Below are 22,406 nucleotides of genomic sequence, written 5' to 3'. Positions count from 1 at the left end.
AGGCCTGTGCCTTAACCACTAGGTAACCCTTCCTCCCCCGAGGAGGGGGACCGCCGGTGCTGCTTTGAGTGTGTGGGTGGGGGCAGGTGCTAGACAGAGCCCCCAGGTGGTGGGGAGCAGAGAGAGAGATAGGAAAAGGGACACGGGTGGGGAGTAAGGACTTAGAGAAGAAACAAGAGTGAGAGAAAGGGGCAGGGAGAGCGATAGGAAGGAAGAGGGGAAAGACTCCCCACTGCTTGTCCCTCCCATCTGCCTCCTTCCCACAGCCACCAGTGGCCCTCAGGTCCCAAACAGGCCTTAAGCAGGTGTGAGGCACTGAGCGAAGGACCCAGGTCCCCCTGCCCCCCATACCAACCAGAGCCAGCGCACCCTGCTTCCTGTGGTACCTCTGGGTCTCCCCTACTCCCACCTGAGCAAAGTGAAGATGTCAAGAAAAAAGGCTCCAAATAGGATTGACACCCACTGCCCCCCTTAATAAAGTTTATTATCAGCCGGTCTCTAATCCTTTTAAATCCCCCACAGCGGGGGAAGGGCCGGGATTAGAGGAGGCCGGCGTAATCCCAATGAATTTGTTACAGGAGGATTTAGCCAGCGCCAGGGGAGCAGATGGCCCGGGACTAGCTCTGGAAAACAACCATTTTCCTTAATGATTTGTAACAAGGATAAAAGGGCAGGAGAAATGGGGCCAGCAGCTCTGCGGAGAGGTGGGGTGTGGGGAGAAGGGGGCCACAGTGCAAAGAAGAGGAGGCGACACAGGTTCATTCAATCCTTTAGAAAACAAACCGAGACAGTCAAAGCTCCAGCAAAATGCACAGTGGGGAGGGAGGAGACACTGCCTGCTCCAACCTCCACACTCAGCATCCCGGGCAGCAGCACACGCCCGTCCCTGGAGGGAGGGTACTAATAACACCTGGTGACAACAGTGCCCAGCGTGCTCATGGGGAGATGGGGAAAATGGTTTCTGGTGCGTCCTCACCCTACATCCAGGCTCCCCCCCACACACACACACACCCCGTTTGGGGCAAGGGCATCTGATTGCCCTGACAGTGCCGCAGAGGAGTCCATACGCCAGGCAGAGCCTGCTCCCAGGTGCCCTTTGAAGCGAACTGGGCGCTGGTGAAAGGGGCCAGAGGCAGCCAGCCCGGGTGGAGAGAACTTCCTCTATTTCCCTCCACCACAGCTGCCAGAGCAGGGGCAAGCTTTCCCCACCCCACTAAGGTGCCTCACCACAACCCACAGGACCCACGCTAAGGTGGGTGGGCGGCTCAGGCCAGGAAGCCCCATCAGGATCTGGCCTGTACTGACAGTGGTGACATGAATTGTCCACCAGAAGCTGAATGGAGCCCCACCAGCTCAACAGACACAGGGCCCTGAACAGCTGGCAACTGGGGGTGGCCCAGACAGCCCCCTAAAGTAGAATCAAGCTGGCGACAGGTGAATGACTCCATAATCCATTAACAATCCTCTCCCCTTTCTCATTCCCTGCTCATCAAGGACCAAAGACACCTGCGTGCTCTCATATTCAGAAGAACCAACTGCAACAGTCAACCTACTGCTCCAATACCAGGCAGCACTCCGAGTACCTGAGAGCCAGGGAGACCAACTAGAAACGGCCAGGTAAGGTGCCTGTGCTTGGTTCAGTGCTGCTGGGGTGCTAAGGGCTGGAGAGCAATGGGCAATCGTGTGCCTCGGGCTAGTCTGCAGCCAACCAGGATGGAACTCTGAAAACAGCTGAGCCATCCTCTCTCTGCCAGGCCAGGCTGAGTGATGCAATCTTCTGCTGGATTAAAACAAGGCAACAGGGAGCAAAAGGAAGGCTATTCCTGGCCCTTCCCAGGTGAAGTTGGTGCACAGGAGAAACAGGACTTTAAATCTCTTTGGGATGGAACATGGCAGAGGGGAGCAGAGCACAGGAGGGGTGGAGAATCAAAGGCTACGCTCCTTGTAAAAGGGTTGCTATTTTAGATGACAAATAATGCAATGTGGTACCTGGCTTTGAGCGAAGGCTTGCTGAGTCCTGAAGGGTAGGGCAGGGAGGGCCAGAGGTGAAAGTAAGCCAGTCTGGTCCGGCGTACCAGCAAGAGCCGGTACGCCGTGCCGGACTGGACCGGCTTCTCCAGAGGTGATTTAAAGGACCCAGGGCTCCAGCCACTGCGGGGAGCCCCTGGCCCTTTAAAGCGCCACCCGAGCCCCGCAGCCGGAGCTCTGGTGGCACTTTAAAGGGCCTGAGTCTCCCCGCAGCGGCCGGAGCCTCTGGCCCTTTAAATCGCTGCCGGAGCCCTGCTGCCGCTACCCCAGCCCTAGCCCTGCCGCCCCGGGATAGCAGCGGCAGGGGTCCCACGGTGATTTAAAGGGCCTGGAGCTCCACGACAGCCAGAGCCCCGGGCCCTTTAATTCGCCCCTGAGTGATTTAAAGGCCGTGGGGCTCACAGCCGCAGCCCCAGGGCCTTTAAATCTTGAAGGCCCGCCTATTCCAGTTGAGGCCCTGCCCCACTCAGGACTCCAGGTACCGGTAAGTCCTTTAAGTTACTTTCACCCCTGGGAAGGCCCATGTACTGGAGGGTCCTGCACAGACAGAAGAGATGTAGAGATGTGCATGGATTTCTTTTGACAGAGGGGAGTCAGAAGTCTTTCCTCAGACCCCCTCCCCCCAAGCCAAGGTGGTGGTCAGTAGCACACAATGCACCATCAGATTTGCACTGGGGATGCAAAAAGAGGTGGTCACAGGGCCAGGAGGGGGCTAGTGGAAGGAGGCCAGGAACAGGAGGCACAAGGAGAGTTGAGGTGGAGAAGAGAAGAGTAAACAGGGCATGAAGGAAAAGCAGGCTTGTCCCTACCCCACTGAGCTCCTTGGCTGGCCACACTGGAGTTCAGCAGATGAGTCAAGCCCTGTGTTGCACTGTTCTGCATCACAGCAATTCAGACCCACACACTCAGCACACTTTAGACACATGTGATCCAACACAGCAGAATGTTTATTAGCAAAAATAATTTATTCCACTAACACAAGCATAGACACCACGTGCAGAGACCCCGGCTCCTTCTGGCGCAGCAGCCTGGCACCGGGAACAGAGCACAAACCAACCACCACTTTTAAAGTGAAGAAAATGAAACCAACCCAACCCTTTCATGACAATTAAAGATAAATGTTTCTCCTCCACCCATCCCGGAGCAGAGCGTCCTGCAGACCTCAGCCTGGGGGCGACACACTGAGCTAAAGGTCTGGGTTGAGACCGGCCAAGTAGGGAAGCCGCTCTGCCTCTTACAGCAGACTGGCTGAGACAGCACCCCTTCCCCACCCAAAGGAATCTGTTCTCTCCAGTGACACACAAAGACCCATGACACCAGGCAACATGGAAGGGCACGTGTGACCCCATCATGTGATGTCAGAATCCCTTTGAGTGGCTATTTCCAACCCACAAACACCAGCTCATCAAGGACCAGGCATGCAGCAAGCTGCTCCAGATGCCAGGTCAGTTCAGATGATTGAGGGGTGCCCGTTAGTAGTTCTGAGTGGGCTAGCATAGCTTCTCACAGGCACAGCCCTGGGAGGCTCAGATACAGTCCAAACCCCCTCCAAAAACCAAAATCCAGCAGCCCAGCAAGTCAATCCCTCAGCTCCAGGCTGTAGATGGCAAAAGGAAGTTAACTGAGTGAAAATCAGGGAGGAATCCACAGGTGATCTCAAAGCCAATGTTTTGTAGCTCAGGAGTCCAGATTTTTTTAAAAGGCACATTCAGAAAAGAGCAAAGAACTCAGCTATCTCAGCCTGGGCTTTAGAAACATCCCGGCAGTCTTAGGTCAGATCCATCAGGACAGCGCAAGCCCACGGAAGGGAGACACAGGAGCCTCCCCACTCCCAAAAGCAGGCCCAGGTTACGCTGGACAAGGCAGAGAGGCTCTGGGCAGATGTTCTCAAGTACCAAGTGGGGGATGGGAAGAGTGATCATAGGTTGCTCCCTATCCCCAAATTCCAGAGCTGTCCCCGTTTCTAGGCACCGGTCCTGCCCATCCTCCTCCCCAGTTTTGGGATGCAAAAAGAAATAATAAAAAAAGGGGGAGATGATAAAAACCAGGTCAGGCTGGCTGTCACCCATCATTGCTGTAGGAGCCCCACCAGCGGCGGTGTGAGTACAGATCCACCACTAGTATTTTTACAGCTATCTGACCAGGGTTAGACACCACAGTGGCAGAAGCACAAGCAGCCAATCTACATTAGCTCTCCGGCTGGCAATGGAGCACAAAACCGCATCACAGACAAGGCCTTAGAGCTAACCCAGCAGTTCCCCTAGGGTAAGATTTGCAAAGGTGACCAGTGATTTCAGATGCTGAACTTGACATACCTTGAAAGGAGCTGGATTTTCAGCCTATGACAGTAAGGCCCTTTCAAGGCCTCTCAAGCAGGCTGAACAAAATTCCTGGTAACTTTTGAAAAGCTTGGTCCTAACTTGTAACTAGTTGCATGCACCCTTTGAAGAAAGACTACGGGTACCAGGAGCTACATTCAGAACAATCAACAAGAAATGCTCCTTCACCCAGTGTGCAGCCAGCCTCTGCATCTCACCAGCCCAAAGGTCATTTGCACAGTGCTAGCAGACCTCACTCTAAACAATGCACAAACAAAATGACGGGATGGGAGGCCACGAAGAATGGGGATAAGTTAAGCGACTCTTGCAATGCCATGATTTGCATTAGGATTCTCTTTCCTCAGCTCAACGGTGACTCCAGTACAATGGGTTTCATAGAAAGGTTGAACAAAGTGACAGCATCTGCAGGCCGGTGAGATGCACTAACGCTAGGGGTCAGAGATCGAATGCTCTGGGCTGACTGTGCTCACTATACGAGGACATGGGAGGGAATATTCCCAGTACTGAACAAGCGCCCAGGTGCATCTGGGAAATTTGTGTCCAATTCTGGGTGCTCGGCTTGCAAGATCGAAACACAGTATCCGAATGCATGGCTGAGCAACCTAATGGAGGCGCCCATGCTTGCATGCTGAAGCAGGTGGGAACAAAGTGGAGTAATGGAGCAGCACAGGACTTCCTGGTAGGTTCTATGGCTTTTTATTGTACCAGGGGAATTTGGCTCTAAGGCTGGCCCCACCCACAGTGCCAAAAGGAAGAGTTCCAGTTTCTTCCCAGTTTCACAAACACTATAATATAAGGTGGGGGAACTGGCAAAGCCCCCCATCTCCTCCCACTTCTATTTTTAAAGCATGAGGGTAGCAGCAAATCTGCCTGCAAGACTTTCAGAGAGGTGGCCTGTTGGCCCGAGCATGCCCCCAGCAGGTGAAACACAGCACAGGCTGACACAGAACCCTGCCAGCACTAATGTCTCTCTTCCCCCCCCCCCCCCGCATACACAGGAGAAGGCTGGGGACAGCTCAACATGACAAGTCAAGGTGGCACAGAATAAGATGCTCCAGCAGAACGATCTGCGGTCAGACCAAGGGTCCGTGTCCTTTCCCACCCACCTCTGTGCTCATGTGTGCTCTGTGCTGCAGGGAGGCTGGACGTAACAGCTGTTCTCGGTTAACGCAGCGACACCTCCCCTTGAGCCCTGAACTTCAGAAGCCAGATGCCGATTGGTGAATCTGACCCCTGTGGCCATTTCTCTCTGTCTCTCTCACAAATGCAGAGCCAGCATAGAAAGAACCCAAGAGTGTGGAGCAGGTGGTATTTCAAGACAGGATTGAGATGCATTAGGATAAGGAGCGCAGTGGCTCATGACACAAATAGTACATGGAGGTGGGGGGAGCGTTACAGGTCAGGATTACGGTGAACTGGCTTAGCTCTGGCTACACAGCTTCCTCAGCACCTGTCTGTGTTATGTGTATCTCCAGCCAGTGGCACCGCAGTCCCTTATTTGTGGGGGGTGTCACATACACCCTGAGCATAGTGCGAGAGCGCCTTGGGTTGAGTGGGTTAGTGATCCTGGCCTACAAGAGTGAAGGAATCATCTGGCAAAGAGGAAGTTCTGCACCCTCTGGGGCAGCCTGGGCGCTTTGGGCTGGATTCACCTTCACTGCGGTGCAGCAGGAAACAGACCAGGAAGGAGACCACCCAATCCTTACCAGTGGCTGAGCTACTGTAAACAGGGAGGCAGCTAGAACTCCCCACACCTCTCCCAGTTCACTCCGTTCTCCAGCCCCCCACCCTGACCCGACAGCGACTCAGCTAGAAGTCTCTGAGGAGCTCGGGTGGCTCGGTAAGGCTCTTGGATCCCTGAAGAACACCCTGTCATATCTGTCTGCTGGGCGGCCCCATGTCCATGTGGCCAGCGGTGGCAAGATCCAAAAGCCGTCCAGCTGCACCCACTGCCCTAGCAACCCTGACGGAGAAAGTCAGACTTTTCTCCGGCCACAGACCCCCAGAAGGAATCATTAGCACTTGACCTACACCATCATACACCCCCCCCCACTGCTCCCCTTCCCCACCTCATGCCGTGGGGAAGCTGGGGCGGCCCTTGCGGTGCCTCGTGCGCATGCGGAAGAAGGTGTACATGCCCAACAGGCACATGGAGGAGAGGAAGTACAGGATGATGCACAGGCTGACGTCCAGACGGGAGAAGCCCACTCCCAGCATGCGGAACCAATGGCTCCTCCTCAGGGTGTCCCCTTCGTCCTCCTCCAGGGCCCCGATGAGCTGCTTGGAGCCCAGCCCCTGCCGCCTCAGGCGCTCCCAGACCGCAGCATAGTCAAAGGCCTGGTGGCTGTCGTCTGCCAGCAGCAGCGGGATGGTGTCCCTCTTGCTCAGCCGCCGCCCCTTGTTGGCCGCAGCCTTCAGGGCTTTGCTCTTGTAGTGCAGCTCGCTGAAGGAGTCCAGGTCCACAATGTCCTCCTCCAGCTCCTGCATCTTGGGGTTCATCCGGACGATGCTTGGCTTCCGTGGCCCCGAAAAGCCTCGTCTCTCCGAGCCACCCACCTCCATTCCCAGCCCTGCACCCTCCAATTTCCCTGGTCTCCTTTCTTCCCCTTCCCCATTCCCTCCTTTTTCTTCCCCCTCCTCCCCTCTCCCATTCTCTCCCTCCTCCCCTCTCCCATTCTCTCCTCTCTCTTCCTCCTTGTCATCGTCCTCCTCTCCTCTCTCTTCCCCCTCACCCATGGCCCACTCTCCAGCTCCCTCCTTTGCCTCCCGGCTGCGCCTGACCACCAGAGCCGTCTCGGGCTCCGTGTAATTTAAGAAGATGTTGATCGGGGAAAAGTAGGCCTTGAGGAACTGCAGCACGGCTGCCTCGTCCCACACTTGGCGCCTTTTGACCACACTGTGACACGGACGGCACAGTTCCGGGGGAGGCCACTGCAGCTTGGGGAATTGGGGGTCCTCTGTCTCGGTACCTGGATAAATCAGATGGAACAAAGGCCTCAGACACAGTCCCACCAGGGGCTCCAGCAGCAGGACGGTCCCAGTACAATAACCACAGCATTTAACATCCACCCCATAAGCCCTGAAGGAAAGGGAGTAGCCTCTGTGCCTTATGGATCTTACAGACACACCCCAAACCTGCCCAAAGCCCTCCAGCCTTAGCCGGCTCTCCCCTTGCTAGCGTGAGACTCCCAGCAGGGGGGCACAGTTCCAGTGGGATTCGCACATCGCCCTGACTGGGAGGTCACGCACAACTTGCCTGTAGGAGCAGCTCCACTTGCTCATGTGCCCTTCAGCCACCCTGAGGGGCAGGGAGCGGGCATGCAAGAACCCCCAGCCTACCCTAGTGCCAAGAACAGGCTCTTGTAGCCAAGAGCTGCAGCCCCTTGAGACTTGGGAGTCTCCTCCCTGCCTCCCAAATGACCGACCGGAGCAGGAACCGTCACCCCACAATTGGACGAACGCCGGTAGGTTCCCCCAGGCTTCAGTGGGCTCTGCCTTCTCTCTGCCAGAGTCCCTGGGTGTCAGCCTGGGCCACATCCTTGGGCCATGGGCGTTCCAGGGGACTGCTGTGAGCTGGGCTGGAGGGTGCTATGCCCCCCACCGGGGGAGGCTGCACTGACAAGCAGGAAGTCATTCCCCCCTTCCTTCCCCTGCCTGGCCACTCTTGCTCCCTCTTCCTTCTCAGCTGCCAGCTGCTTTTGTCCCAACTCCCCCTGAACTGGGCTCTAGAGGCTTGTGTGCGAAGGGGGAGGGGCAGCGTCTGCACACAAATGGAGCATTTGGAGAATCGTCTAGTCTCGGGAGGAGGGTCCTGCCAGGGCACGTGGCAGCTTTTAAAGCCCCCTGCGGGAAGCCGGATAAGATTTAACTGCCTCTCTGGGGCGGTCTCTGGCTCAGCACCACCAGCTGCCTGTTCCCTTCACCTCAGGGGTCTGCGATCCCTACCCACGGCCTTCCGCCAGCCCCCTGCCAGGCTGCAGAGTTAACCTTTGTGGCTGCTTTCAAAGAAGAAATGACTGGACAAAGCCGGCCCGCGGCATGCAGGCAGAGCGCTCTCGCAGCTCCCTGTGCCCCAGGCTTCCTCCTTCAGCCCGGCTCCCCCTGCAGTTATCAGTCTGCGAGGAGAGACGCCCCCTCACTGCGCAGCAGTGACAGGGCAGGCACAGCGTTATTGGGGAGCGTTATTACTGAGTCAGCCCAGCCTGTGCTTTACAAGCCAAGGCACCAGCCGGCCTACGAGGTTCATCACAAATTCCAACCCCTCTGCAGTCAGCTGTCCCCATGACCCTGTCCCCCATCCCTCCCCAGATACGGCCAGAGGGTCTGGACTCCCTGCACTGGGGGCTAACTTCTCCCTCAGGTGCCTCTCACCCCATCTTCCTCGACCAATGCTAGCCTCACCAGCAGGACACACCTCCCCTTACCTGCCAGCCGAGCATTGACCCGGTTGTGTCTTGACCAAAGCCAGAGGGCTGCCTCGTCCACACTTCTCACTTTGTCCATGGACTCCGCTGCCATGCCCTCAAAGTGCTGTGCGCACTCCCGGCAGCCAAAGAAGGACTGGACGTAGCTGCGCATGGCGCCAAGGACCTCGAGCGGGCCTGGAGGGGGAGGCAAGACAGCTCAGTCGGCGCAGCACGCTCGGCTGGGGAAACCCTGGCAACTCAGAGCAGCACTGTGCCCGGTGGCTTCCCTGCCATCCACGCTGCCCAGAGGAACCCAGGCTCTTTGCAGAGTGCTAGCAATTCGAGGCCAGGTGGGTCCACGGGACCAGGCAGCTCAGGATCACAGCGCCACGGAGCAGGCTGTGTGGGGCCCAGCACGGGGCTTCCAGTGGCGTGTGAGACGCTTCGAGCATTCAGCCCCACCTGCACTGGGAGGCGCTGGCACGGCACCATGGGACACCACGGCACCATGAACCAGGCTGGGCCAGGGGATCCTGAGAGAAACCAGCAGAGACGCCAAAGGCTGGCTCTGCAGTCGGGCTTGTATGTCCTGTTTAAGACACATCCCCTATGACCCAGCAGGCCCTGGGGCTAGCGTTCAGCTGTCAGTAGAGAGCCACACTACAGAAGAGCTAGATACTATTATTGCTAGCTGTGATCTGTCCCTCCCTGAGCCAGAGGGGCTGGCTGAGCAGAGACAGCAGCACATTTGGCCTTATGGCAGGAGAGAGCGCCGTGCACAGCTGACTGATGAGATGATGCTAAGATTCCACACGGGAGCGCAGCCCCCTTGGCGGGCTGGGAAGCTCAGCGCTCTGACCCAGACTTGGGAGAAGTGGCAGCCAACCACCTGACATGAGAGCTGCAGAACGCTCACACTGGGGGATCCAGCAAGCCATAAGATACAGGTGCTAGGCATGCAAGATGGGATGAGAGGAGATTGGGGCATTACAATGCGCTACCTAGTGTGGGGCCTACCGACTCCCTGGCTACAGGGATGGCTGGAAGGGCTTTCCAACCAGGGACTGCAACCCTTCTAAAACCCCAGGACTGCCTTCAGCTTTCTGGCTTGAGTCTACCTACCCCCTCCCCATCGCATTTCCCACGGAGCAGCAGCTCCCAGAAATTCCCAAGCTATGGCTAAAGGGAGCTATCACGGTGCTTCCCATACCCCTCTCTCTATGGCCAAGAGCTAGATCATCCGGCACGTTCAGAGTGGGACGTGCACAGGGTCGCGTGTTTACCTGTGCCCAGCCTGGGGTGTCTAGTCGCCTGCACTGTCAGGAGGTGGAAGAGGATCCAGAGGGAGCAGGGGTAGCCTCGGAAATGAGGTTCGCTTCCTTGGCAACCCACCCACGTCACGTTGTTCGACAGCACTGCCGGGGCTTGACCCTGATGGGGAGAGAGACAGGCAGACAAAGAGTAACAACCTCAGGGCTAATGCGGTGGGCAGGGGAGGGAGAGCAGAGGAGGACTGAGAGAAAAGGACAGGGGAAGGCAGACGTGTGCACACACTGCAGGGCTAAAGGGAAATCATCTCTATGCGACCCACCTCTTTTCTGTTGGTCAAGACCAGCTCCAAGGCACTGTAGGGAATCCTTGATTCTCTCACGTTTCTCAGCCACCTGTCCACAGAGCGCAGGAAGTTCTGGACAAAGGGGCGGCCAGGAAAATACTACAGCAAGAACAGAGCGAGGAGGAAATACGTTTAACGACAAAAGCCTTGCTACCCATTATGGTCGACGTGAACCCAGGCACGGGAGAGATTCCTGCTTTGATTCCAGGGGACATTTTGAGACCTTTACTGAGCATGATGGCTAATAGGACACAAATCATCCTACAGTGATAAAGTCAGGATCTTAGCAATACTATCATGTCCCCATATGCCCTTTGCTAGCCTCTCTCAGGTGGGAAACAGGGTGAGACCCTGATTGTGAGAAACTCTCGGCGACTGCAATGCCAGCCCCTCCCAGCAGGAGTCCCTGCAGAGAATGGTGCAGGAGCACTGGCTGTGGGGAGCTCACAGCTACACGTGTCTCAGGCTGTCCAGCTTGGTATGAAGCCTCCCCCCAGTGATCCAAGCAGCCAGCACTGGGAAGCCTTTTCATTTATATTCAAGCTGCCACTATTGTGAACAAGTCAGCCCTGTGGGCCAACAGCCAAGATCCAAATCTCAATCGTAACTCCAAATAGTCTCCGAGGAACACGAAAAGCTACTTTGACAATAAGTCAACACAAATCCGATTAGTATCAGCACTTTAAAACCGCAAGCGCTCCAGGGAGGGGAGGAGCGAGTGACTGGGGCGACGGGGGGAGACCCACCTCAGGGACAAACACAAAGAGAGGAGACAGTGTAGATGGGTAAAACCAGGAGGCGGGGACCCAGGAAAGTGTGGGGGGAATGAAAGCAAAAGGGTCTAGCCTCCATGGATACCCTGTTATGCTTGACAATAAAAAACACAGGGAACTGACATTTCTGCTGGGGATCCCTCCCTCACTCCTCCAAATCTCCTTTCAAAGGCTCCCGTGGGATACTGGAGATTTGGGGTGAGGTTTAGCAGGTGACCTGTTCTAAAATAAATGCTTCTCTCCCCGCAGGCCTACACGTCTCTGGGAAATGCGCTAGATTTAAGGATCAGAGTTTGGACATGCAGAGAAGGCAAATTCCCTGCAACTGTCAGGAATGTGGGAATCCTGGTGACATTGCTCCGTCTAGTGGCCTAAATCTGAAACATCTTGCACTGAGCACAAAACTGTTTCCTCTAGACTATGGTACACACCCAACCACCAGACTGAGGAGGCAGAAGCAGGAGATGTTGCAAGAGAATCATTCCCCTCCCCATCTATACCTCCACACACCCATTCCCCTTCCCTCCCACCCACCCCCCATTCCCCTCCACACCCACCCACCCCCCATTCCCCTTCCCATCCATCCACACTCCGTACCCCTCCCCATCCACACCCACATCCCATTCCATTCACACACACACACATTCCCCTCCGCACCCCCCATGCCCCTCCCCATCTATACCCACACACTCACTCTCCTCTTCTGTTCCCCTCCCCACCCACACCCCATTCCCCTCCCCATCTATACCTCCCACACACACACCCCATTCCCCTCCCCATCTACATCCACCCTCCCCCCTGCCCCAACATCTCTGAGCTTTGCAGGGAGGGAGGGAGCTTGGTCGGTGAACTGGGTTCCTTGTGCTATTTCGGTCTTGGGCTCTCTGTTCCCTGCATCTGAACAGCTTTGTCTCCTAATCTGGAGCTGCCATTACTACAGTTGTCTGACACCAAACACATTTCACAGTATAGACTGGTCCCCTGAAGGTTCCAGAGCCTGGGGGGCTGGTGTAGCAACCCCCCCCCACACACACACACACACACAGCCGCCCTTCAGCTGTCTGAGGATCAAACACAGCCTGCACTCTCCTGGGGGATTGTATTTTGAAGGGGAAGGTGGCAGGGTGGGGTATTCATTTAATGAAATCTTCCATGCTCAAGAAAGTGAGAGAGATTGAGAGCATTAGCTAAAGCCAGGCCGCAAGCAAGCTAGGTGCTAAGCAGGCTTCAGCACAGCCATGCCAAAGCACCTCAGGCCTGACTCACACGGCCACTGGCTATTCTAGTCCTGCCCTCCTCACACACTCCTTCCAATGCACCTCAGTCCTACCCTGCACCATCCCTGCTAGTCTTAGTCCTGGTCCCTTCACAGGCACAGCCAGCCAGTTTTGTTAATCATGCAGCAGTTGGGCAATTAGGGAAAAAGTAATAAAGGTCTAAGCTGAGAACCCAAGACTCATTGCACTAGTGACCCACATTTAGATGAATAAGTTTTAAAGCAAGAAGGGACCATTATAACCATTTATCTGACCTCCTGCATAGTGCTGGCCACAGAACCACACCCAGTAACTAGAGCATCTTCTTTAGAAACACATCCAGTCTTGATTTAAAGGCTTCAAGTGATAGAGAATCTACCCTGTTCCCAGATAAGCTGTTTCAATGGTGAATCATCTTAATTTTGTCTGAATGTGTCTAGTTTCTGACCACTGGATCTCGTCAGGCCTTTTTCTGCTCCATTAAAGAACCCTCTATGATCAGAAATGTCTTCCTCACATAGGCACTGACTCCGGGGCTGGAGCACCCATGGGAAAAAAATGGTGGGTGCTGAGCACTCAGCGGCAGCCCCACTACCAGAATCTCCCCCAGTGCCTCCTGCCCGCCACGGGAGCCCCGCCAATCAATGCTTCCCCCTCCCTCCCAGTGCCTACCACGGATCAGCTGTTTCGTGGCATCAGGAAGCACTGTGGGGAGAAGCGAGGGCGCACCACGCTCGGGGGAGGAACTGGGCGGGGAAGGGGCGGGAAGAGGGAGCAGGGGTGGAAAGAAGCAGGACGGAGATGGGGCCTTGGGGGAAGGGGTGGAGTGGGGGCAGGGCATGGGCGGAGCCAGGGGGAAGCACCCCCCAGCAGATTAGAAACTCAGCACCTATGCTTTCTCATCTTTTAGACCAGGGGAAGGCAAACTATGGCCCGTGGGCCGTATCCGGTCCATCAGGGCTTTCAATCTGGCCCGCAGGATTGCCAGCCCCGTGGTGCAGCGGGGCTAAGGCAGGCTCCCTGCTTGCCCTGGAAGCAGCTGGCACCACGTCCCTGTGGCCTCGGGGGGGGGGGGGGGGGGGGGCGGGAAGGAGGAGGAAAGGAGAGGACGAGGACAGAGGGCTCCGTGTGCTGCCATCGCCTGCAGGCACCACCCCCTACAGCTCCCATTGGCTGGGAACAGGGAACTGCAGCCAATGGGATCTTTGGGGGTGGTACCCGCAGGCGAGGACTGCATGCAGCAGCACAGCCACGGTGGTGCCATCTTGCAGGAGGTTCAGGGGGAAGTGGCTATGGTGAATGGCTCAGCACAGGTGGGTGGGGTTTCAAAAGGCATGGCTCATGTCCAGGCTCGAGGCGATTGGTCACGTCACCAGTGAAGGTTTGGGAAGGGCACATATAATTTTCACGCCCAGCCCAGGGGACGATGCAATTCCAATTTCCCATTTATCTAAACAAAGGCTCTGTATTCACAATCAGAGCTCGAGCGGAGTTAGGGACTAGGGCCAAGCAGCCAGAACCGAGGGGGTTAGAGGCCGGCTGAGGCAGAGCAGCGCTCGAGCCATCCAGGGTGTCGTCACAAGGGCTGCTATGCTGGCCGGAATGTGGGGTGTGCAAACGGTGTGGAGACGGGTTTCTCTGGAGACCTGTTCAAGCAGAGCGCATGAGGAGATATGCCCAGCTTCGTTCGCTACAGGATTCAATTACCAGCCTGCCCCTCCTCTAATCCAACTGAAGGGGAGGCCCAGTGACTGCCATGGTGTCAAGTGAGGCCCCAGCAAAGGCCCTGCGTCCGCTCTTAGCATGAGGTGGCTACAGACGGGACAGGCCTTGCCTGGCTGATGACTCCTTAGCGCTCACCTTTGCCAGCACTGCCACAAAGTCCTTCAGGGCCTTCACCCGCTCTCCCGTTAGGACAGAGAACCGGGCCACCTCTACCCGCAGGGCATAGTGCAGCGTGGACTCCAGGTCAGCCATGTACACCTTTGAGCTGGAGAGCGGAGGAGAAAAACAGGGCGTTAACAACCAACTGAGCCTGCCTGCAGAAAGGGGGTCCTTGGCCCCTGCTCCAGTGAGGGACCTCAACTGTATCCCCCCAGGATCCGCCTGGGAGGAGGAGACCCCTCATTACAGCTGCGAGTCCTGGCCCCTTCTCCCGCGAGAGGATGTCAGAATTCAGTCACGACCCACCGTCTGGCTTCACCCTGAGAGAGGCCAAGGTTAGCTCAGCCTCCAGCTTCATTCAGCCCCCGCAGTGCCCTCACTAGCAGCATGGCACTCACCCCCATGGGGCTAGGGTCAAAGGGGCCTGCTCTCTTTATCTTGCAGCAGCAAGAGGAATAACAATGGTTGTGTTTTACAGCCGCTCCTCACCCCCACCATAATCACAGCAAAACCAACAGCCAAGGGCCTGCCAATCCACAGCTAAAGCAAAGGAGGGACGGTGGGCAGATAGGAACTGGGTGGGTGGAAGGGAATATACCCAGGACCCCAACACGGTACAGATGCCAGCAGAATGCGCCCCACCACAGAGCTTGCAGGCCTCCTCTGGGGGGGGAAAGGCAATGAGCTCTCCCTTCCTGCTGCAGAGCAGGGGAACACCTCCAGCATCCCTAGTCAGCGAGATGGGCTGGGGGAAGGGATGGGGCAAGGAGCAAGCAGCATGACCGGGGCCAGCTCCGGCTTTCTGGCCACCCCAAGCAAAAAAACGCAGCGGCCAGAACAGCCTGCAGTGCGGCCGGAGCCAGGGTGCAGGGGGACTCCCTGCCCTGCAGATGTGCCCCGGCTAGCTGGGGGAGGGGGGGGGGGTAGAAGGAGAGAGAGAAGGGGGGCGGCCAGGGCTTCAGCGGAGCACTGCCACACCGCCATGCCCCCTGCCGGGAGGGCTCCACACCACTCTGGTCGGCTGGGAGGGAAGGATGTGGGCTGCCCTGCCAGGCTTGCTGCAGGGCGCTCCCGTCCTCCACGCCACTGCCCCCTACAGGGCAGCCGGAGCGGAACAAAAAAAAAAAAAAGGGAGGCCGTCAGCTCCACTGATCACCCCTGTAACGTAGGGGAAGGTGAGTGTAACACTCTAGGATTTCATAGGCCAATGCCTGAAGGTCCATTCATAAAAGCATGGCTGCTTCACACGCCCTTGAGACCCAGCATTGATAAGCAGCAGGCCCATCCCATTCTAACTTCAGTGTCCGAATGGTGCCACCCCACGCAGAGCCCAGTGTGCGGATCTCACCGCCAAGGGACAACGGCACAGAAAAGGGCAGGAAAGGCCCAGCCCCTCTCATCAGGTCCAGATGGCAAGAAGCTGTTGCTCTCTGAGCATCCAAGACCAGTGACAGCAATGAATGATGCCCTTGCCCCAAACTGCAATACAGTACCCACGCTCCTCCAGCTCTGCCACTTTGGCCAATTGCTTGCCCCGGCCTTGGCATCGTATCCATCATTTCATGCCTGTCAAGCCACCCTCCACCGACTGACCATCCCTCTGCTCCCCTTGTCTGCAAGCGCTCCTGCTGGCCAGGCCTTCTGGAGCCCCCCACAGGAAACATCAAGTTCCTGAAGCCGGTCATAATGCTGGAGGCCCAGTGCTTACCCAGCCAAGGGAGGGCTCTGCGGCGGGGGTGTGTGCGTGGACAGACAGGGGGGTGCTCACCGGTCTGCAGGCCTCCGCGGGGTGGGGGTCGTCTTGATCGGTGTGTCTGGTGCCCTGGTCGGCGTGTAGGGGCCTCGCGTGACCCCAGGCAGCCTCCGCAGGAAGTGGGTGTAGAAGGATCGCGCCTCCATTTGCCTGTTGGGAAGGAAATGGGAACACGTGAGAGGAGCCTCTTTCACTTGCACAGGGGGTCACCTCTTCACCCCCATTAACCCTTCCATCACCACAAACATAGCTGCCTGCGACCCTGAGGTATGTCACTCAGGCAGGAGGCCAGATGTGTCTTTGGGGATGGGGGTGGGATTCCTGGCATAACAATGTGCACTGTTCCCATCTGCTTCCACCCTCCCACATGCACCAGCAGGCCCCACACACCCAGGGGGCCTCCACAGGTCTCCTCAGATGGGAGAGTAGCTGCACTGTTAGCCGTGTGGCCCCAGAGTGGCCCCAGCTGGTAATGGCCTCGCTTGAATCACTAGCTGCCCACTCCAGCTGCCTAGAAAGGGGATGAGGCTCTGTCCCTGACAGGGGCGGAGAGACATGCACATAAGCCAGGCCTGGAAGGGGTGGGTTTGCCTCCTTGGTCCACCTGGTCTGGAACTGCTGCTTCTGGCACTTCCCACATCGCTTCCTACTCCCTGTGCTCAGCCCACGCGCCCCTCCCTACAGCTTCCTTTGCCTCTCTCATCCATTCCCAGCTATGCCCCTCCGCTCGGCCCAGCCAAGCTCCCTGAGCACCCTGCCTGGCCTCCTTCCGAATGTACCGCCAGAGCGGTCCTGCTGCCATCAGCCTGAGCCTGCTTTGCATGGCCCCACTCCTGCCTTTGGACTGCCCTCTCTGCAGGGCAGGGTCTCTGCTCTCCACTCCTCCCACCACCTCCACACACATTCTCAGCAGCCATGGCATGTGCCCTGAAGAGTCTGACAAGGCAGAGCCAGCACCTCTTCTGACTGCCAAGACTGGGGTCCCACTGGCTGCGCTGCAGAGAGTGTCCCTAATGGGGCTTTAGGGCGAGCTCTAGAAACCAAACTATCTATATAAAGAGAACTCAGGTTCTGACTGGGCACCGCATGCGTTCCAGGTCAGCTGGCACGAGAAAGGGCACGGCTCTCATGGGGATAGGCAGCCCCAGTTCCCCCAGCCACTCTCCCAGCTTTGCTCTATCCCTTGCAGCCTCCTTTCACCCTAGGTTCTGGATGGGGTTTGCCTCCTCTGGCAGCTCAGGGAATATGTCAAGGCAGAGCCAGGAGAGCTGGTTAGGAAGCACTTTAAGGTGGGAGAAGAACATTTGGGGTTACTCTGGGCCATCGGTGCTGCCTCCCTCATCCAACGGTGCTGCAGGGAGGAAGGCTAGGGCTGAGGTGATAAGAGGAGGAGAGAGGTACAGAAGCACAAGATATGCCACCACCTTGATCCAGCCACCCTTGCTGTCTCAAGGACCTGCCTCTTCCTCCCCCTTCTGTGGGGCAATTCCCAGTTCTGTCCGTGTGGATTTTACCCTCTTGGAATCAGTAACGCCCACTAACTCAAGAGCTGGGGGTACGGATGCACTGGGATCTGTGCAGGATAAACCCAGCCCTGGCACCCAGGGCGCTGCCGGAGGTTTTGCTGTCTCTCAGGACAGCTTGGCAAGACGGAGGGAGCAGAGGGTGGAATACAGGACTCCCTACTTAACCCACACAGAATGAGCAAAGCTGTCAGGCTCTGTGAGAGGCAGCGGCTGGAAAGCCCAGGAGAGCCAGCAGCGAGGAGCCATCGCTTTCCGCTCTGCTTTTACAACCCGATGTTCGCCTGCAAGCAGATGGTGGAGAGACGGTGTCGTCACAAGCAATTTTCCCCTCCACCAGCTCCGCGGCAAGGAAACAATGACTCTGCTCTTGGGTGAAGCTGGCATCATCAGAGAGCACCCCCCTCCCCTCAACCTGGCTCACCCCGTCCCCTGCACGCCAAGCAGCACAGACAAGATTTGCAAATGTCACGATTCCCACTAGGAAAAACTCCCTGCTCGGCTATTTACCCAGGCAAGCAACCCCTCCCCACGACCCTTCCTAGGGAAGCCACAAGTGTCTGTTTACCTCCTTGCCACCGCCACACTCTTCCCTGCACTGCCAGCCTGACATCAATCATCCGCTGAGGGTGCAAAGGCACCATCTGGCTGCTATTTCACGTGCCATTCAGCAGCAGGAACCCACGAGAGGGGCTGAGTCCCGGTGCCATTGTTCTCTGCCAGTGTTTCAGAACCAGCCATTGTCTGGTTCCTAATGAACTTTTCCGCAATTAGAAAACCAAGGGGGAGAAGTGGGGAGGCTGGCCGAGTCAGGGAGGTGGTCAGGGACAACTTAACTCCCTGCCAGTTTTGCAAAGTCCACTGATGTATTCCCCAGCCAGCGAAACACCTGCAAGCTGAGCTGAGTTTAGAGGGGCTTTCAGCAGTTTGTAGCTGTAGCTGGTGGGGGAGTCTGGGGAGGAAAGCCACACCCAGTGTCTCAACACAGGGCAGCCCAGAACAGGCAGGGAAGGTTGGAGCCGGGCAGCTCCATGGGCGACAGGAGCTGGCTGTATCTCTGTGGGATCTGCCCACCAGCACCAGGATTCACACCTCATCCCTTAGGGAAGGGTCCCATGGTGTTTAACAGAGAACAATATTCTCTCTATAGACCATTTCGAGCCAGAGCTCTCCAGCTGGGATAGGAGAGGAGCTGCCATAAAACCCATAGGGTTTTATTCCTATCAAATGCCACAGGATCTCTCTCTAAGGGCCATGGGCAGGGAGATCTGTGCACAAGCACCGAGGTTCACACTCCCCGTTTCAGTGCAGTGAGTTCCCTCCATCATCAGCCCCACAGTGCCAAGATTCATCCTCCCACCCCTTAGGTACAATGGGATCCACCTGCCAGCGTCACACCCAGCTGCCACGCGAAGGCCTGGCACGTCACAGGCCACCTCGTCTGGGTCCCGGCAGGGAAGGACTCACACAGGGATGCGGCTGAAGGTCCCGTTGTTGATGAGCAGGAAGCTGGAAGGGAAGGCAGTCACGCCATACTTCTTCACTAGCTCCTCCTCGCTGCTCAGCACTCTCCGGACAGCAATGTTCTCGTACTGCAGCATGTCCAGCGTCACCTGCAAGGCAGCATGGTCCATGGGTTAGACTAGCTATGGAACAGAACGTCCCAGGGCCAAGCCCGCTTACAGCGGCTATCTCCTCTGGGGGGTGGCGTGGGATGCTCATGGCTGCTCCAGCCCCCGCTTCTCCCAGCAGGAGTCAGGACTCAGCAATATCTAGCACTGAGGGAACACTTTATGCCTCCAAAGCGTTGTACTGACCCTCACGACAGCCCCGAGAGGTGGAGAAGTAGGATCTCCATTTTACAGACAGGGAAGATGAGACGCAGGGAGACTCAGTGACTGGCCCAGGTCAGTGGCAGAGCCAGGGCTAAGTTAAAAAAGGTGAACTTTCCCTGAATGAACGATGCCAGGAATTCCTGGCTCCCAGCCCTATGCTCGATCCACCAGACAATGCTGTGCTGGCTACAGGAAAGCTCACCACTACTTGAGCCTTAGCCTCACCTAACTGCAGCGCGTGTCACTTGATGGCTATGGAAACTGGAAGGGATATAAAGAGTCAAGGAACAGTTGACATTTTTGTATATTAATTCCTGAGGGGCCCAGGGGAAGAATCAGAACTCGCCTCTTCACTCATCTACTCAGACCGTAAGGTCTTTGGGGAAAGGGCCATCTTTTCACTACATGTACATGAAGCACATAATGGGGCCTGGTGACATTATGTGATTAAAATAGATCATTGTTGATACCACTGTTATACAATTGGAACAAATCTTGTACAAAATGTGTCATGTGAGGTGTCAATGGAAAAGGAATATGATTATCCTGTTTGTATGCGTGTATCATTTTGGTGTCTGAAGTTACAAATATTGACTATGTACCAGCATTTCAAACTTGTTTGCTCCTGGTAATGCCCACAAGGTTGTTAGTTTGCATCCAGTCTGGTCAGCACACTGTGAATGGACTATTCAAGGTGATGGCCCATTGAAGGACACTTAGCTCACACAAGAGGCCATAGAAGAAGCTGAGGACGCATCAACCAGAATATGGGTAAGGGCTGCTCTGACTCATTGAAGCATGCAAGGACGTGACATGCTCCTTTGACCCTGAACTCCATCTTGTGCCTGGACTTTTCCACAAACTAAGACTCCCTCCACATGGGAGAAAGTATAAATAACCCTGGTAGCATCTCCATTTTGCTTCTTTCCTGCTCTGAACTATGGACTTACACTAACAGGAGAATTCCAACCAATGGACTGAGGACCTTCCAAACTTTTGGATGTTAAATTAAATTAAATTAAATTAATGGAGATATCCTATCTCCTAGAACTGGAAGGGACCTTGAAAGGTCATCGAGTCCAGCCCCCTGCCTTCACTAGCAGGACCAAGTACTGATTTTTGCCCCAGATCCCCAAGTGGCCCCCTCAAGGATTGAACTCACAACCCTGGGTTTAGCAGGCCAATGCTCAAACTACTGAGCTATCCCTCCCCCGCTCTGTTACCAGAGACATTGTAAGCCAGCAAGTTTATTCCATCACTGCTACAAACCTGATCCAAGAACTTTCCAATGAGTGTATGTATTTGATTCCTTTGACCATTTTAACTCTCACCCCTTTCTTTTCTCTTATAGATAAACTATTAGATATTAGATACTAAAGGTTTGGCTACAGCATGATTATTGGGTAAGATCTGAGTTATATGTTGACCTGGGTATGAGACTGGTCCTTTGGGATCAGAAGAACCCTTTAGTTGATTAAATTGGTTTTAAATAACCACTCATCATAAAGTCTAGTGTCTGGGTGGTGAAACAAGGGTTGGGATACCTAAGGAGGCTGCATTTCTGACTTCTGGTTAATCAGTGTGGTGAGACAGAAGTTTACTTTTAATACTGGTTTGGTATATCTTATGGAAGAATAATCACCAGTTTAGGAGTGAGTCTGCCCCATTTCTCAGCAGTTTGTCCTGAATCTGGCATCCTCAGCTGTGACCAAGTGAGGCCCGGTGACAGGCCCCAACCCAACCTGGTACTACAGCAACACAAATAATGAACAAAACAACAATGCTCACCTCTCTGCCCAGAAAGGAGTCGTTCGTCTCGAAGATCAGCACCAGGTACGTGACATTGTTTGTTTGAAAGAACCCACGGATCTCCTCCACGCTGCAGGAGAAAACAATGAGGTGTTCTCAGTGACACGGAGCGAGTGGGTGAACGCGCCAGCCCCAGCAGCGCAGAACGTGCTCCCTACCAGCACAGGACACAGCAGCTTGGCAAAGGGTTGGGTGTTTGCTCCTCTCGCACAGAGGTGAACCCAGCTGGATTTGTCGCCCAGGTAGGTGGCCAAGATCAGCTCTGCTTATCCACTGTTCAATTCACATGGAGCTTGCCAGCCTAGTTTTCTGCTTCAGTTCACTGGCCATATGGTAATCTGCCAGGGTCAGCCAAGGAACGGGAGATGGGAGACTGATTATGGAAGGACTTGAGGTTAGGACCCTGTCTACTGTGAAAGCCAGGAGTGAGATTAGAGCCAGACCAGTTTCATCAGGACACAGATAGTGTCACATTAGAGATGACCTGAACCCTATCTCTGAGCCCAAATGCTCCTGCTCTTGGGGAAGTGTGTGTGTGTGGAAGGGGGGGGTAAATGAAACCCCCAATTTCCCCTGTGGGGCATCAGACAGTGGGGAGCCTGAACATGAGGTTGGAATGCTGGAGTTTGGCTGGGGTTCATTCCCCCATCCACACCTGTGGCATTTGATTAACTCTGCCTGTCTCTTTGCATTTTTTACGTGGGGGGGGAGGGTGGGGCAGGAGAGGATAAGTGCCTACAGAGCATCGAGAGGTGCAGTAAATCCACCTTTGCCGAGGAGCAGTGCTGTGCACGGCGCAGCGTCTGAAGCCAGGAGAGAGCAGGGGTACAGAGATGTGTCTTTGGAAGGAGGGGGCACTGCTGGGGGCCCAGGCTGGAATGCTCAGACAGTGGGGAGGAGAGGGTAGACAGACACCTGCAGGGTGGTGTTCAACACCTGGACAGGGGCTATCCTCCTGCTCCTCCACTGAAATGTGGGCGGAGATGGCTGGTGGGCAGTGCAGCTCAAACCCTTTTGTTCTGTCCGGCCCAGCCAGGCCCAACCCAGGTGACTCATACCCAGGAAGAGCCAGGTCAGCTTCACAGGCACAGAGGAAAGCGCAAGTATGTGGTTACCCCCGGGGACTCACACACTCGCCCCTGGCAATCACCAGATGCAGATCTGAGGAGTTTTCTTTCCATCACT

At 55.8% G+C, this 22,406-nt stretch overlaps 1 protein-coding gene across 1 annotated transcript in view; it reads right to left on the bottom strand.

The window, feature by feature from the left end:
• Positions 1-3,288: 3,288 nt before the first annotated feature.
• Positions 3,289-22,406, bottom strand: part of QSOX1 (quiescin sulfhydryl oxidase 1) — a 36,309-nt gene continuing 17,191 nt past the window's right edge. The window contains exons 5-13 of the mRNA XM_034779006.1: positions 21,201-21,291; positions 19,045-19,190; positions 16,070-16,204; positions 14,278-14,407; positions 10,365-10,487; positions 10,057-10,204; positions 8,792-8,968; positions 7,056-7,336; positions 3,289-6,995 (exon numbers count right to left, since the gene is read on the bottom strand). Coding sequence (XP_034634897.1) covers positions 6,438-6,995; positions 7,056-7,336; positions 8,792-8,968; positions 10,057-10,204; positions 10,365-10,487; positions 14,278-14,407; positions 16,070-16,204; positions 19,045-19,190; positions 21,201-21,291 — 1,789 coding nt within the window. The 3' untranslated portion in view covers positions 3,289-6,437. The remainder of the gene's footprint in view (positions 6,996-7,055; positions 7,337-8,791; positions 8,969-10,056; positions 10,205-10,364; positions 10,488-14,277; positions 14,408-16,069; positions 16,205-19,044; positions 19,191-21,200; positions 21,292-22,406) is intronic.

The sequence above is a fragment of the Trachemys scripta genome, chromosome 8 (assembly GCF_013100865.1).
Source record: "Trachemys scripta elegans isolate TJP31775 chromosome 8, CAS_Tse_1.0, whole genome shotgun sequence".
In the NCBI taxonomy this organism is placed as follows: domain Eukaryota; kingdom Metazoa; phylum Chordata; order Testudines; family Emydidae; genus Trachemys; species Trachemys scripta.
This window is presented reverse-complemented; position numbering and strand designations above follow the sequence as displayed.